At 49.2% G+C, this 14,785-nt stretch overlaps 1 protein-coding gene across 4 annotated transcripts in view; it reads right to left on the reverse strand.

Annotated features, from left to right (window-relative positions):
* The window catches only part of GOLGA3 (golgin A3), a 54,546-nt gene extending 40,372 nt beyond the window's left edge, over window positions 1–14,174 (reverse strand). Inside the window, exons 1-4 of one of the 4 annotated variants that reach the window (XR_015549839.1) lie at window positions 13,886–14,174; window positions 8,657–8,972; window positions 5,388–5,666; window positions 2,085–2,197 (exon numbers count right to left, since the gene is read on the reverse strand). Coding sequence is in view for 2 of the 4 variants with exons in the window: in XM_087423531.1 (XP_087279657.1) it covers window positions 2,085–2,197; window positions 5,388–5,666; window positions 8,657–8,789 (525 nt within the window). In the remaining 2 variants the exon portion in view is untranslated. Of the gene's footprint in view, window positions 1–2,084; window positions 2,198–2,398; window positions 2,508–5,387; window positions 5,667–8,656; window positions 8,973–13,885 lie in introns of those variants that run through there. The other 3 variants (XM_087423532.1, XM_087423531.1, XM_087423533.1) reach the window with 3 other exon arrangements.
* Window positions 14,175–14,785: the final 611 nt, after the last annotated feature.

Below are 14,785 nucleotides of genomic sequence, written 5' to 3' on the forward strand. Positions count from 1 at the left end.
ATGTCAATCACTATGGGAAACAACCTAAATGTCGATCACCACGGGTTGGTTAATGAAATGCTGGTACATACATAGTTAGAAAGGAAGAGGCAGGTCCCCACTGTGCCTATGGAGAGGCGCTCGGGACATGGCTAGTGAGAGAGGCAGTGTGAAGAACAGTGCAGAGGGTGCTCCCACTGCATAAAAACCAACCATCATCTGTGTGTGAGGGCATATGCATGAAGATGCTCCCGAAGTATTTATCAGACTAAATAGGAGAGAACTTTTACATATCATCTATGCCATTTAAATATGAGGTTTGAACTACATTTCTCATGTTAAGGAAATATTCCTAAAGAAGTAACCTTCTACTCTTAGTTTAGTAGTTTTTGCTTGTTTTGCGTTTTTTGAATCAAGAATTTTGAATTTTATCAGATACCTTTTCAGCACCCACTGAGATGATCCTAAGTTTTTTCACATGGACCTACTACCATAATGAGTGCTGTCGACAGATTCTCCCATCTTGAACTAACCTGTACTCTTACAGAAAACCTCCTTCCGTAGCCCTGTGTTACTCTAAAACTGACAGGCAGTGCTGATTGGTCACAAGCATTTCCATTCACAAGCACAGCACAGCTCTGCGCTCAGACAGGTGGGATCAAACCCCAGCCCCGCTGTTGGCACCACTATGGTGGGCACTTCAGCTCCGAGCTTCAGTGAACACCATTCCTCACCGGGTTGTGGGAAGCAGGAGGGCACCTCCCCAACTGCACCCTGCCTCACCCGGCCCTGCCCTGAGGGTCTCTAGAGCAGGGGACAGGTGGTGGCCAACGTACCCAGCAGCTCACTGCCCGCCTTCCTCCGTGTTGGGGTGGCTGAGTGAGAGGGGACTGTAAAGTCGGTCAGCCCAGTGTGTGATCAGCATGACATTTCCATCAGTTTGAGAGAAGTTATCTTACTAAGGACTAAGGAAGTATCCTTCCATTTTAACTACCAGTTTTTTATATTTATACATATATATAATTTTTTAAGATGGGGAAAAGATGTTAAATTTCACATTCGTAATTTTACACTGAACTCCTGACATACTGTGACCGCCTAATGTTGAACGATCCAGGCAGAGCCTGGGACTCGCGGTGCAGGCCTCTGGGAGGAAGAGCATGGACAGGCCCTGGCACACGGATGCCGTCTGGTCTGCATATTGGCTCTGCCACTTTACCACTGAGTGACCTCCAGCGAGATCCTTACCCACCCAAGGCTCAGTTTCCTCTTCCAAAATGTCACTCATTTCACATGATTATTGTTAACATTTCTGTTATATGAAGTCCTTGGGGAATTTAACATAGTACCTGGTGACTATCACGGTAACTTTTCTGGCAGGCCACCTGGGTAGGTCCCTGGAAGCCTGACCAGGCAGGAGCCTCTGCCAGAGCCCATGTGGGGTCCTCGAGGCTCTTCACACTGGCTTTGGAGCAGTGACACCGGCACAGCCACGGTTCCCTCGTGCAAAAACAAACGGCCAACCCTGACGGGGATTCATCACTACTAAATCATTCACTGACAGCATTTTTAAAAGTTAGTTATTTTAATTTTAAATTCTTTTAATTTGAAATTTTTCAAATCCACAGAAAAGTTGGATGAAGTGTGAAATGAACATTCATACCCCCTTTGCCTAGAGTCACTCGATGTGATTAAAAAGACTGCTTTCATTAGCATCCTAAAGAGCTTTATATCTGAATAAAACTGACATTAGCCTATCATATGGACGTGGCAAAGTCCAGTGGAAACTGTTCACTCATATACTAACAACTGAAACCTAGGACTGGCTGCTCAAGTACAGGGAGCAACAATACCCAAGTATTTGCCATCTCTGCTTTTTAAATGGAAGATTTAGGAATAAAACATGTTTGTTCCAAGGGAAGAAGGACCAGACGAGGCAGGAACCAGAGCCCTGTTGGAATCTCCCAAAGGGTGGAAACTGCATGAGAGAAATGATCTTTCCAGAGAAGCAGAGACTTAAACAGCAGATCCTAGAATTACATCTGACTAATTACTGTTTTCACGCATGAAGTTTTCCATGAGTTTGTTCAGGGAGGGAGACTCACTCTTTCCTGCTGGCGCTTCACCCTGTACTGTTTGAGCTGTTCTTCCAGCCGTTTCCGAGCCTGAAGTCGGACCTGCTCTTCCTTTTCCAGGGGCAGTGAAGCCTCTGTTGAGCCTGCAGTGGGGAAATGGCCATTTAGAAATTCATAAAGCACTGGGCACAGAGGACTAGTCAGAACAGCAGCTTGGTTGTCTTGCGCATAATTACCAAAATGATTTAGGTTCTAAACAAAACACGGCCGTCTAGTTTAAAAAGCCTATTTCCAGATGGAAAGAAAACTATAAGCCTCGGACACTGGCCACAGACAGGACCCACCTGGCAGAAGACCACTGGCCAAGTACAGGGTCTGTGCTCACGCCACAAGTATGTCGCTCCCCAGGGCATCCAGCTGGTAAAACAGGACACCGGCAATTCACACCTTTAGTAACAAAAGAACTGAACTTTAAGTCGGTGCCAGCGCTGAGCTCTGAGGCTGAGGGTCCTCGGCTCTCACCGAGCTCTACTCTGCTCTCTGACATTACAGAGGAACATGTGAAAGGAAGTTTTGATGGAATTACACCCAGCGATAGGGAACAAGAACATGCCTAGCATGTGGTCAGGTGATACCAAACATGCTTTCTTTATGCAGTTGCATTGGTGGATATAATCTGATCCACAAATTATATTCAAACTCCTGCAATAACAAGTCAGGTTATAGTAAGGTATACAAAATCACAAGAGTCCTCAGACATTATTTCTTAAGGAAAAAGCAGCTCACAGTGACCCCCTTAGGATTCATTGCAGACTGAAGGCCAAGCAGGCGTCCCAGCAAGGCCTGGGGCTGTTACCTCAGTTTCCAGACAGAGGCAACTCCAGTCCAGAGACTACACTCAAGAACAGGAGGGGAAATGAAAACTTTTTGGCCAATAACAGATTTTGAAATATCTAAAACCCCAACCTTTTATTTTGGGTAATAAAAGGGCTGAATAGTGAGTAAAAGGGTTCTTTCACATACAGCAGACATACGTGTGGAACCCTGCTGAGGGCCAAGGCAGGTCAGCTAATACCCTGACAAGAACACACAAATGTCATAATTTAACCACTTCATAGATGGCACCATCTTCAGATATGGATTCTGAGGAGATAAGCAGCTGTTGTTTTAAATAATCCCTAAAACCTGAGCAGTTGCCAAGAATTTTACTAGGAATTCACCAATGTCCTTACTAATTTGTGTTTATCACTGAAAAGGTCTCTAGTTCTTTTCACAAGGCTAAGTGGTCCAGATGGCAGAAACCCAAGGGCCTGTGGCCTCAGGCAGGGAACCCAAATCAGCGAAGTCAATGCCAGAGACACAGCCCCAGGGCCCGGTGACCAGCCAACACCACCAGGATGGGCAGGGCCGGTGACAGGCGAACACCCACAAGGAAGGCCACTGGTGGCTGAGGCTGCTGCCATGTGGGCACCTGGGGCAGAGCTCACAAATCCCTCAAATCAGGAATCCAGACCTTATATGATGTCTCTTGACTTAAATGTTGACAATTAGTTTACAGAAATGTTTAAAACACACTGCAGCTCTAACAAAATAATGCCTATAAAGAAAAAGGCAAACAGTCCAAAAAAAAAAAAAACGGGCCAAACATATGAACAGACAATTCACAGAAAAGAACAGTCAAATGGCCAACAGATGGAAAGATGCTCAAAGCCTCTGGTAATTGGGGAGGGGCAGGTTGCAAATTAAAAGGAAGCACCTCACACACCCACCAGACTGGTAAAAACAGAAAAGAAATGGTGTCTGTGCTGCAGAGGTGGGAGACAGTGTCCTCCTATGGGTCGTTAGTGGGGGCAATATGGCCACGCGTGATGGAAATAAAGATACTCATTGCTTCTGACCAAGAATTCTGCTTCTGGGATGAAGCCCACAGAGATTAAGGCTGATGATGTGGACACATGCTCACTAACGCTCAGTGAGATGGTCACTGCAGCACCAGTCATCATGGCCAACCCAAAAGCTGCAGAGACTCCACCCGGCCACACCCAGGGCTCCTGACCAGCCTTCAAAGAATGAATCTGGAGGGGCCAGCCCAGGGGCCTAGTGGTTAAGTTTGGCATGCTCTGCTTCGGTGGCCTGAGTTCAGTTCCCAGGCATGGACCTACACCACTAGTCAGCCATGCTGTGGTGGTGACCCACATACAAAATAGAAGAAGACTGGCCACGGATGTTAGCTCAGGGCAAATCTTCCTCAAGCAAAAAGAGGAAGATTGCTGATGGATGTTAACTCAGGTCGAATCTTCCTCAGCAAAAAAAAAAAAAAGAAAAAGAAAAAAAAGAATGAATTTGGAGCTGCATCAGTGAGAAAAACATGCAATAACGTGAACAATATAATCCCATTTTAAAAAACAATGACCAAAAACCTGGCTGTTTACAGAGGGCTGTAAAGGATCACACGAGAATGCGGCTGACCTGGAGAGGTGGGGAGGAGGTACTGAAGAGGGGATGGAGCGGTAAAAACAGCATGAGTGACATGATCCCATTACGTAAAATCTTATATGTCTGTATGAAAACATAAGTGTTGGAGAAAGGCCGGGAGGCTTCTAGGGCTCACAGGCTGCCAGTCTGCAACTTGTTCACCCCTGAATCCCCAGGGATCAGCACAAAATAAATGTCGATTAAAATAATTCATAAAAGAAAGCCATCGGGGCCAGCCCCGTGGCTTGGCGGTTAAGTGCGCGCGCTCTGGCGGCCTGGGGTTTGGATCCCAGGCGCGCACCGACGCACCACTTCTCCGGCCATGCTGAGGCCGCGTCCCACATACAGCAGCTAGAAGGATGTGCAACTATGACAAACAACTATCTACTGGGGCTTTGGGGGGAAAAAAAAGGAGGCGGATTGGCAATGGATGTTGGCTCAGAGCCGGTCTTCCTCAGCAAAAAGAGGAGGATGAGCATGGATGTTAGCTCAGGGCTGATCTTCCTCACAAGAAAAAAAAAAAAAAAAAGAAAGCCTTCAAAGTGTACCTATCAAGATTAATTTCCCACTGACTGCTTGCTCCCCATTCAGGGTGACACGAGACACACATGCACAGGCCCTTTAAATCTGGCCCTTGAGCACCACTGTCAATATCAGACCATGAAGAAGTATACTTTCTCTCTAAAATGGAGCTATTCATTAAATGCACAGCCCAGCATAGTGATATAACAGCAAATGACAGAGAGATAAGCAGCGAGCTGGTCAGGGCATGTATCTCTTAAGGGTGGTGAGCGACAAGGGACACGGGAGGAGGGGTGGGAGAGAACAACGAAGAGCCCGGCGAGAACAGATGCTTACACAGTTGCGTTTCTTGCATAGGAAGACTGAGTCTGAGAGACTGCAAGGCTTCTTTTCTAACACTGCCCTCAGCACTAGTCCCCTGAGACTTCCTTAGGTTGTCATGGAAACCAGCCACACCTGGGGAGGCATCAGGACCCACTGGGCTTGTGGTGGGACCAAGAGATGACGGAGGGTCTGGGAACTGTGGCGTCGGCCCGTTCTGACAGGTGTCCCCCTCGCTAGGTACATCCAGGCTTTCTCCTTCATCTGAAGCTCTGCTCACCTCAACAGTGGCACCTGGAAAAGAGAGCGTGCTGGGCCATCACGGTTTTAACAACTAGATCAAGTTGTTTTTCAGACACACAGCTAAAACCGGACAAAAGAGAATCTCAATACATGAGCAAACACCATCTCCCCATCCTGTAAATCTTTTCGCTCTGAGAGGAGAGCAGGCCCTGGGTTCTTCTCCCGTGGGCAGGTGACATGGACAAATTGCTTGACCTCTTAGGGCCTAACATCTCCACCTGTGGAACACCCTCTCCCCTGCGCTTTGGTCACAGAACTTAAGCGGTAATGTTTCCTTTTCATTTAAATAAGACCAATGAGAAATCTTATTCAAGTCTTTCAAAAAACAGCAAAAGAAAACAAGTGCTTAAAACATAGCTGACAATGTTTCTAACAGGTGTTTCTAACAGCCGTGCTAATCAGTCACAGCCTCACATTTACAAAGGGCTGATTCCAAAGTCATTTCAAAGCATAAGTTTATCCTCCAAAATGAGAAATCTAAGGCAAAGAGGTAGATTAGCTGATCAGAACAATTACGGCAAACTTGAACACAGAACCCAGAGTCTGTTCTTCTGCTTGATGAACACCTGTTAGATAAAAACCCAAGTTTAGGGCCAGCCCCAGTCGCCTAGTGGTTAAATTCAGCACACTCTGCTTTGGGGGCCCGGGGGGCCCGGGGGTTCAGTTCCCAGGTGCAGACCAACACCACTGTGGCCATGCTGTGGTGGTGGCTCACATACAAAAAGAGGAAGACTGGCAGTGGATGTTAGCTCAGAGTGAATCTTCCTCAGCAAAAAATAAAACAAACAAACCCAAGTTTAACCAATGATGACTATACACCCACGTATCAAGCTCAGTTTCACCCACTAACATTTTTATACATAGATTTGTTTATACAGTAACTAAAACTTATGTCCTTATCAAAAGGAAAAAAGGAAGAAAGACTTCTTACAATTAAATAATTTTTAGTCTCTTTCCTGCCCCTTCACCCTGGTGGGTCAGTCAGTCCGCATTCCAAGAACCAAGATAGATGTGGAGGGAGGGAGGAAGGGTGCAAGTGTTTCCCACGAACAGCAGCGCCCAGTATCTCACAGAAATCAGCATCACTGGGATCTCGTGACATACCCATTATGCATCCAGGAAATTCCCTTTTTGCCCAAGCAAATTCAATTAAATGTGTTTCTGTCACTGGAAATGTGAGTTCCAACTAACACAGCCACTGACTGTCAGGCCTCCCCGGAAGGAAAACCAGAATACAAACGGGGTGCCACAGAGCTCAAGCAGAGCCACGAGACCCGGCCACACCTGACACGACTGTCTGCTCTCACACCAATGACCCCTGCAGCTCCACTGCGGGGTGAGGGGAAATCCTGCAGTTCAGGTACAAGTCACTCAGGTCAATACCACTTTCTGGGGCCGGCCCTGTGGCTTGGTGGTTAAGTGCACGCGCTGCGATGCTGGCGGCCCGGGTTCGGATCCCGGGTGCGCATCGAGGCACCACTTCTCCGTTCATCCTGAGGCCGAGTCCCACATGCAGCAACTAGAAGGATGTGCAGCTACGACACACAACTATCCACTGGGGCTTTGGGGGGAAAAAATAAAATAAATAAAATCTTTAAATAAAAAAAAAAAAAAAAAAATACCACTTTCTGATGGGTTTACAGATCGGGGAGAGTGTCTACATATTCCCGTTTACATAAAAGGAAATTTTTGAGCCATCATATTGCACTTTAAAAAAAACCTAAAAGAAGAGCCAATAAACAATAACACTTAATTGTTTCCAAACACATACCTAATTATGGATAAACAAATAATGATGACAACGATGATGCGGGGACAACAACAAAAACGGCCACTACCACTTCCTGGATGCTTCCCGAGCGCCTGCCTTTCATGGGCGCCATTTCTTTTCGCCCTCACGACTACCCTAAGATGCAGGTACCACTGACCTTCCATTTTACACAAGAAGAGAGTGAGGCTGAGACAAATTAAGGATCTTGCTCGAGGGCTCATTACTCTTCGGGGAGGATCTAAAAGCTGGCTCCCTGTCTGTCCCACTGTAGAATCCTTGGTCTGGGGCTCATGCTGTTACCAGTCTTGCCTGGCATTTAAAGAGTAGTAATCAACAAAGCCAATTAGGTGCGTGAACATTGTTTTACAAGAATCAGAATGCAATTTCTACTAGTAAATGAGTACCTATACACTCTACGATTTTCAAGCACACACTACACTGACCCTCCTGAGAAGGAAGAGGCATGAGAACTGAGTGAATAATTCACCCTGTACTTCTGATGCACAAATAACCCATCAGCTAACAGGCAAGTGTGATCTGATAATCCCTGGACCACTACTGGACCATTTCTGGATCCCAGTAAATAAAATTTTGGCAACCCAAGCAACCAAAAAGGTAGAATGCTAGGCAGGGAACAATGACGTGTCAGTGAGGACTCACAGAAGCCTTAAGAGAAAACAGTGCTGCTCCATCCTGCTGGAGCAGAAGAGTGGGACAGTTCCTATTCTATTTAACATGCATGGTGCTTGATCTAAAATTGGCATCTTGGGGCTGGCCCTGTGGCATAGTGGTTAAGTTCAGCACACTTTGCTTCAGCGGCCCGGGTTTGTGGGTTCAGATCCCAGGCGTGGACCTACACCACTCATCAGCCATGCTGTGGGGGCGATCCACATATAAAAAAGTGGAGGAAGATTGGCAAAGATGTTAGCTCAGGGCTAATCTTTCTCAAGCCAAAAAAAAGAGGAAGACTGGCAACAAATGTTAGCTCAGGGCCAATCTTCCTCACCAAAAAAAAAATAAATAAATAAAAATAAAAAAGTTGGCATCAACCAAGAGAAAACACTTATCTGTGTACTAAAAACACACTTTGAATAAATAAAAAGTTCATTATGATCTTAAACACCACAGTCTTCCTCCAAAACCAAGCTGATCCACACCCTCCTGTTTAAAGGCAAAAAGTCAGCAGCACACAGAGTAACCAGAGACTTACGCTGTGCTTCATCACGCTGGTCAGGCGGTGCCAGCGAGCCCGGGGACTTTGGGAGGGCCTCAGGGTGAGCTGAGGTCCCATTGCCAGCTCCGTCCTCCAAGAGGCCATCCTGCACAGCCGACACACCATCCATGGTCGGGACGACACAGGCTGGGCTGACACTCAAGGGCTGCAAGAGAACTGCTAGCAAGTTTGGTTTCTGCCATTAGCAACAGCCAAGAGCTCCTGGGAAGGACTGCACTTGGTTTTCCATTTTCAGGAGGAGATTTAAAGTCTCAAAAATAGCTTGAAATCAAACCAAGTAATATCATGATACCTGACAGGAGAAAGAGAAAGAAGGTTTTATCAAACTTCATTTGTCAGATTGAGAGTAAGAATTCCAAGATTAACATTTGGTTCCCAAATTGCATCCGTATAACAAACAAATACACATTTATTGATGCAACAAATAATCCTAATCACCTACAGCATCCTAGGTTCTGAGTATAAAAAGCTGACCAGCCACACCAGGGCCCATTCCTGAAGGCGCTTATGTCTGTATGGGTGCTGGCTGAAGACCAACCTGCAGGCAGAGAAGCTCCATAACTGGCTCTGTAACTGTCACAGGTGGCCACCGAGCTGGGATGGGGCCTGGGAGACTGAGGAACTAGGTTTTTATTTATCTAAATTTAACTCATTTGAGTGTAAATAGCCACATGCATCTGTATTGGACACACAGGCCTAAGCACTCACAGGGCAAGCTCCCCTCCCAGGAGACCTGGCGTGACAGTGCCCAAGGCCACAGCTTGGATCTAGAGGGGCAAAATGAAAGAAGCACTGCATAGGACATGGTGACTATGCACTGTATGGGGGAAGCAGGGAGACAAGGACACATGGAAAGGCAGCCACCTTGGACCAGGGGCAGAGAAAGCATCTCACAGAGGTGGCTGGTCCCATCTTTCATTTCTAGCAGGATCAGCTATCTTTTAGCCCATCCTGGTGGCTAAGTTTAAGGGAGCAAAGCTTTGCCCAAAGTTTGGCAGCTGGTTACCCCTTCTGAAGTGTACTGAGGATGTTATCAGTTCACTTCCTCATCAACAGATAAGGTGTGAGCTATTATTCATGCTGCAGAAATGTTGGCATTTACTTTATTTAAAATAAGTTTCATATTATCCTATGTACTCTTCTGTGTTTCATATGTTTCAGGACAAAAATGTACGTGACTTTCCTCTCCAGCTTACAAATCCCACAGACTTTTCAGATAAGAGCCTAAGCAGTGGCCCTCACAAGGAGGGGCCAACACTGACTCAACAGCAGTAGGACGTAGGTGCACCTGTTTTTCCAGGAGCATTTACTCTGATAATCCTCTCTCACTCTGTCACCACGAATAGGCACCCACTGGTGGTTGGCATAACCTGGTCTACCCATGCAGCGAGTGACAGGTGATGGGAGTGTCCCTGTGTGCGAACCCAGGAATGTGTGGCTCTAATAATCCACACATTCCTCTCTGTTGTTGGCACCCTACAGACCAAAGACACTATGGGATAATAATAATGCTGTTAAGAATATAAAAAGGTTAGGTCTACTATGAAGTATAAAACTAGCAGTGAGGGTTTGTATTAGAAAGGACTGTTGACTGAAACGTGTGAAAACCTGGGTAACTACCATCCAGTGTAGCTAATCAAAAAGCACTGGGCGCCAGTCTGGCTCACGGTGCCTGGCTCACAGAAGTATTTGAAAACTGAAAGGACACCTGAGTGAGAGAAATGGAGGGAGTTACTGAAGTAGGCTGGTCAAAACGTGATGCTGTATGCAAGTTCTCAATCTCGTTTCATCTCTGCAGTAACTGGTAACCTCTTTCACCCCTGGAGAGACTTTCCAGGTGGAGGGGTAGACAAATGGGCCCTTGGAGGCTCCACACCTGTCCTTATACATCCCACAGGCCCCTCTGAAAATCACCATTTCACAAGGTCCCAGCTCCATGGAAAACCATCAAGATGCCTAGCCTGCCTCTCAACTACAATCCCAGACATTCCCTGGGAACAGCTGGTGGCAAGCCCACGAGGCCAGGATGTAAGGCTGTCGAGAAGAAGCCCACAACGCAAGGCAAGGCACTTCAGCCAAAGGATGGCTAGGCTGCCCCTCCATCGCAGGCCTGCCACTTCAAGGACAGACGATTACAGACAGATGTGTAGGAACAAGCACGGTGGAATATGGAATCAACTGTCACTGCATACGGCCTACTGCATGTGCTGGTCATCCCAACAAGTTCCTTGACAAAAGAAAACGTTTGCATTTTGCTTTGAAACGTCTCTGTTTCTGCCTCTTAGGGGGCAGGGGTGAAGATGTCTAAATCACCAGTCTGCTGTCCACAATGCCTGGAAGGATAACAACAATAGATGAATGATTTTCAGGCAGAAGCTGGTCCCTCTGCTGCGGACGCCCTTCTCCTCTTGACCACCAGGCAAATTCCCACGGATCCTTCCAAGTCTACCATTAGGTGCTGCTCTGAAGTCTCTCCTGGGCCTCAGGTAAAGCACCTGGCCCACTGCCTTCTGCCACCACGATATCCCCTGCATGCACATCACACTGCAGTGTGTCTCCTCCATCACACCGTAAGATCCTTGAAAGCAGAAACCACCACTCCAAGACTGCCCCTACCCCTCTAACATCTTCCACTCAGAGCGGTGCTCAATGCAGGCTACTGACGGAAATCCTTGGCTCCATTGAGTTCCCCACTTAGGGACCAAGATAGTGGTTCCAAAACAAAATGATACAGTATTTGCATCCTTGAGTGTCAACACTGCCTTTTCAAATACAGAAAAATTCTATTTCTACTAAAAATACCTGGGAGCTACAGTTCCAGTGGGGGCAAAGAAAGCCCCTGGGAATCATAAACTGGGAGGGCAGCATGTAATGGTCACAGCCCAGATAAGCAATGTCACCAGGATGAGGAGGAGGAGCAGGACAGCCAGCAGGACTGGATTTATCTACTAAAGACAGAACATGCCAAGCAGAGAAGTGGGGGCAGCCAAGGAGCCGCAGAGGAGAACGTGCCACCACAGAGGAAAGGCACATAGTGACAATGTCTGACCCTGATGCTGTCCAGGAAAGGGGAACATAGGCCGAGACGTCTGAGGTCCACTGATGAAGGCACGCTAAACATGGAGACAAATGCGTCAGCTTGTCTGAGCCCAATGCCATCACACACTACACTCATTTAATTCCTTTTGGATTTCTTGCTACACAAGAAACCTTCTAATTCCCAAGCAGTCCTACCCGCTCCAGAGATGGATGGTGCAGCCCTCCAGAATAGAGACCCTGTGACTGTGACTGGTCATGAAAGTGGCTCCTGTTCACATGCAGCCTGAAGCCGGACAAGAGAGAGAATTCACTGACTGCCCAAAGCAACCTTTGGTGAAGTGACACTTCTCCTGTGGGCACTGAACTGGCATTCCCTGTCTATCCTCAGTCTTAGGTGAATTTTACTTAGCATAACTCAGTCGTTCAGGGCCTCATTACCTCAGACTGCTGACAAAAACAGAACAAGGAGGAGGGTCAGACAGCTGGGAGCACATCACAAGGAAGCTTTTATTAGTAACATGCACTCCATTCTGTGATTTAAAAAAAATAAATAAACAAAGAGATCAGTCTTATCATAGCACCATTTTGACCACCTGCACTCTGCTGTGTTTCTGGAGGGAAGAGACAGGGCAAAGCCATCACTCACAACTACGCAGAGTGTTCGTACCTCTGGGCTCACCCCTGTCTGACATCAAGGGACTTCATGCTGAGAAACCACGGTCTCAGGCACCTGCATGACTTCCCGCTTTGCCCATACAGCAGATTACACGAATTCGGTGTAGACACATTAACAGCTCCAGATACCCCATCTTATTTCAGTTGTTCCTACCGGCAATTAGGAACAACAGAGAACGGCTAAAGATAAACAGGATTCCTTTAAGAAGGTAATATCTAGCTGAGGCCACACTCGTAACCAAGTGAACAGAGACCAAGGCACCAAGTGAAAACCCTGAAGAGCCCCAGGTCACCGTCCAGCAGTGCTCCGTACAGGACAGGCTCTGGCGTCAGAGATCTGGGCTTCGGGTCGGGACTACTCCACCCTCAGCTGTGCGGTCACGGGCAGACTTCTAACCACAAGTCGCCAGTTTCCTCATTAGTAAGATGAGAAAAAGAACACGAACTTTCTGCCAGTATTAAATGCAACAAGCACAGGGTCTGTCCTACGCGCTCAATAAATGGTAGTTATTATTATTAGTGTTATTTTCCTTTCAATTGTTATTTGTCAAAACTAATAGGTAAAAAGCGACTGAAGATATTCTCACTTAAGAAAGTATACTGCTGCTTAAAGCAACCGGCCAAAATAAGGCTACTTCTGAATCTGGGTAACATCAGATGACTTTTCGTTTCTTTTCTTGCCGTTCAAGGTACACTGTGACTGAAAGCCATCAGTCCAGTCAAGAGCTGTTTGCAGTTAAAGGGACAATTTACAATTTAAAGAACCCATAAGTCACCCGTTAGTGGCTCACGAGGTCCTAGCGGTGTTCAATCGCAGTGACAATAAAACCCAACCCTCGCAGGTGCACCGGAGCCGAGCACGGCGGCCCTCCCGCGGCGCCCGTGTCCTGCCACCCCTCCTCTCCCGCCACCCCTCCTCCGACCCCTGCCCAGGACGCCTGACCCCGCCCGCCCCGGTCTCCGCACGCGCCGTCCTCTGCCCGCAGCCCGCGCACCCGCAACGCCGCGCCGCCGGCTCCTCGTCAGAGGCCCGGGCGCCAGAGCCGCCTCCCCGCAGACCCCCGAGCACCCGGCGCGTCAGTGTCGCCTCCTTCGCCGTCTGCGGCCGGGGCCGGGCCCCGACAGGACTCCACCGCGCCCGCGACGGCCACCGACGGGCGCTCCGCAGACGCGCTCGGGACGGCGGGCCGCTGACCCGGGCCGGCGTCCCCGCGCCGGCGAAACGCCCGGAGCACCCAGCGCCGAGGCGGCACCGACGGAGCGGAGGCGCGGCCACCGGCCCCTCGACCCCGGCCCCGGCCCCGCGCCGGCGGCCGTCCTGACGGGACTCCCGCGAGAGGCCGGAGCGGGCGCCCGGGCCCGAGGCGGCGCCACGGGCGAGAGGGGCGCTCGCGGGCCCGAAGGCAACGGGTGTGCGGCCCCGCCGCCCTGCCGCGCCCTCCCGGCCCAGCCCAGCCCCGCCCCGCCCCGCCCGGCGCCCGGGACCCTCACCCGCGCCGCGGAGGCCGCGCCGCGGAGGCCGCGCCGCCGGCCCGACTGCTCCGGCGGAGACGTGGCCGCGCGAGGGGCGGGGCGCGGCGCGGCGCCGCGTCGGGCCCCCCGGAAACAGCCCGTGCGCGCCGCCTCCGTTCCGGAAGAGAAAACGTCCTCCTCTGCGCGCCGGCAGCGGTCCTCAGGCGGGGCTGCCCCGGACGCAGGGTCGGGATCGAGCCCCCTAGCAACTGGCCCGACGCGGATTTCAGAAAGTGAGTTTGCGCCTCTTCCCTGTAGAAACTCAGCTTCCCAGACTTGCAGGACCGACTCCGACAGGAAGCTGGCATTGAGCTTCCGGCGGAAGTGGCGTGGCCTGCGCTCCGGTCCCCGCCCGGCCCATCCCGTCAACTTACGGGCGTGGCCGCTCTCGCCGCGGCCCCGTTTGGGGCGTGGCTAGTAAACGCGGGGGGCGGAGTCATGCGGCGCGGAGGTGGGGCGCGCCCACTGCTCCTCTCCGCCCACGGCACCCCAGACCCCAAACCTGCGCCGCGCCCGTGCTTGTTCATCTTTTCGTGTTTTGGCCTTTGCTTTACAGCAAGCCCTAATGTGGGGCAGTGGGTCCTCCCGCTCTATTCTTTTTCATGATTGCTCTAGCTATCTGGGTCCCGTGTCCTTCCGTATAACTTTTAGAATAAACTTGTCCATGTCTACAAAAATCCTTACTGGGATTTTGATAGGAATTGCATTAAAACTATAGATCGATTTGGGGAGAATTGATATCCTTACTATGTGGCTTTCAATCCATGAACATGGTATGTCTCTCCACTTATTTAGGTCTTCTTTCATTTCTTTCATCAGCGTTTTCTAGTTTTAAAAGTATGCGGGTGCACCTGTACATGTTTGGTGAAGTTTACACCT

Source organism: Ceratotherium simum, chromosome 35 (assembly GCF_057802395.1).
Source record: "Ceratotherium simum simum isolate JZ-2026a chromosome 35, ASM5780239v1, whole genome shotgun sequence".
NCBI classification, from domain to species: Eukaryota; Metazoa; Chordata; class Mammalia; order Perissodactyla; family Rhinocerotidae; genus Ceratotherium; species Ceratotherium simum.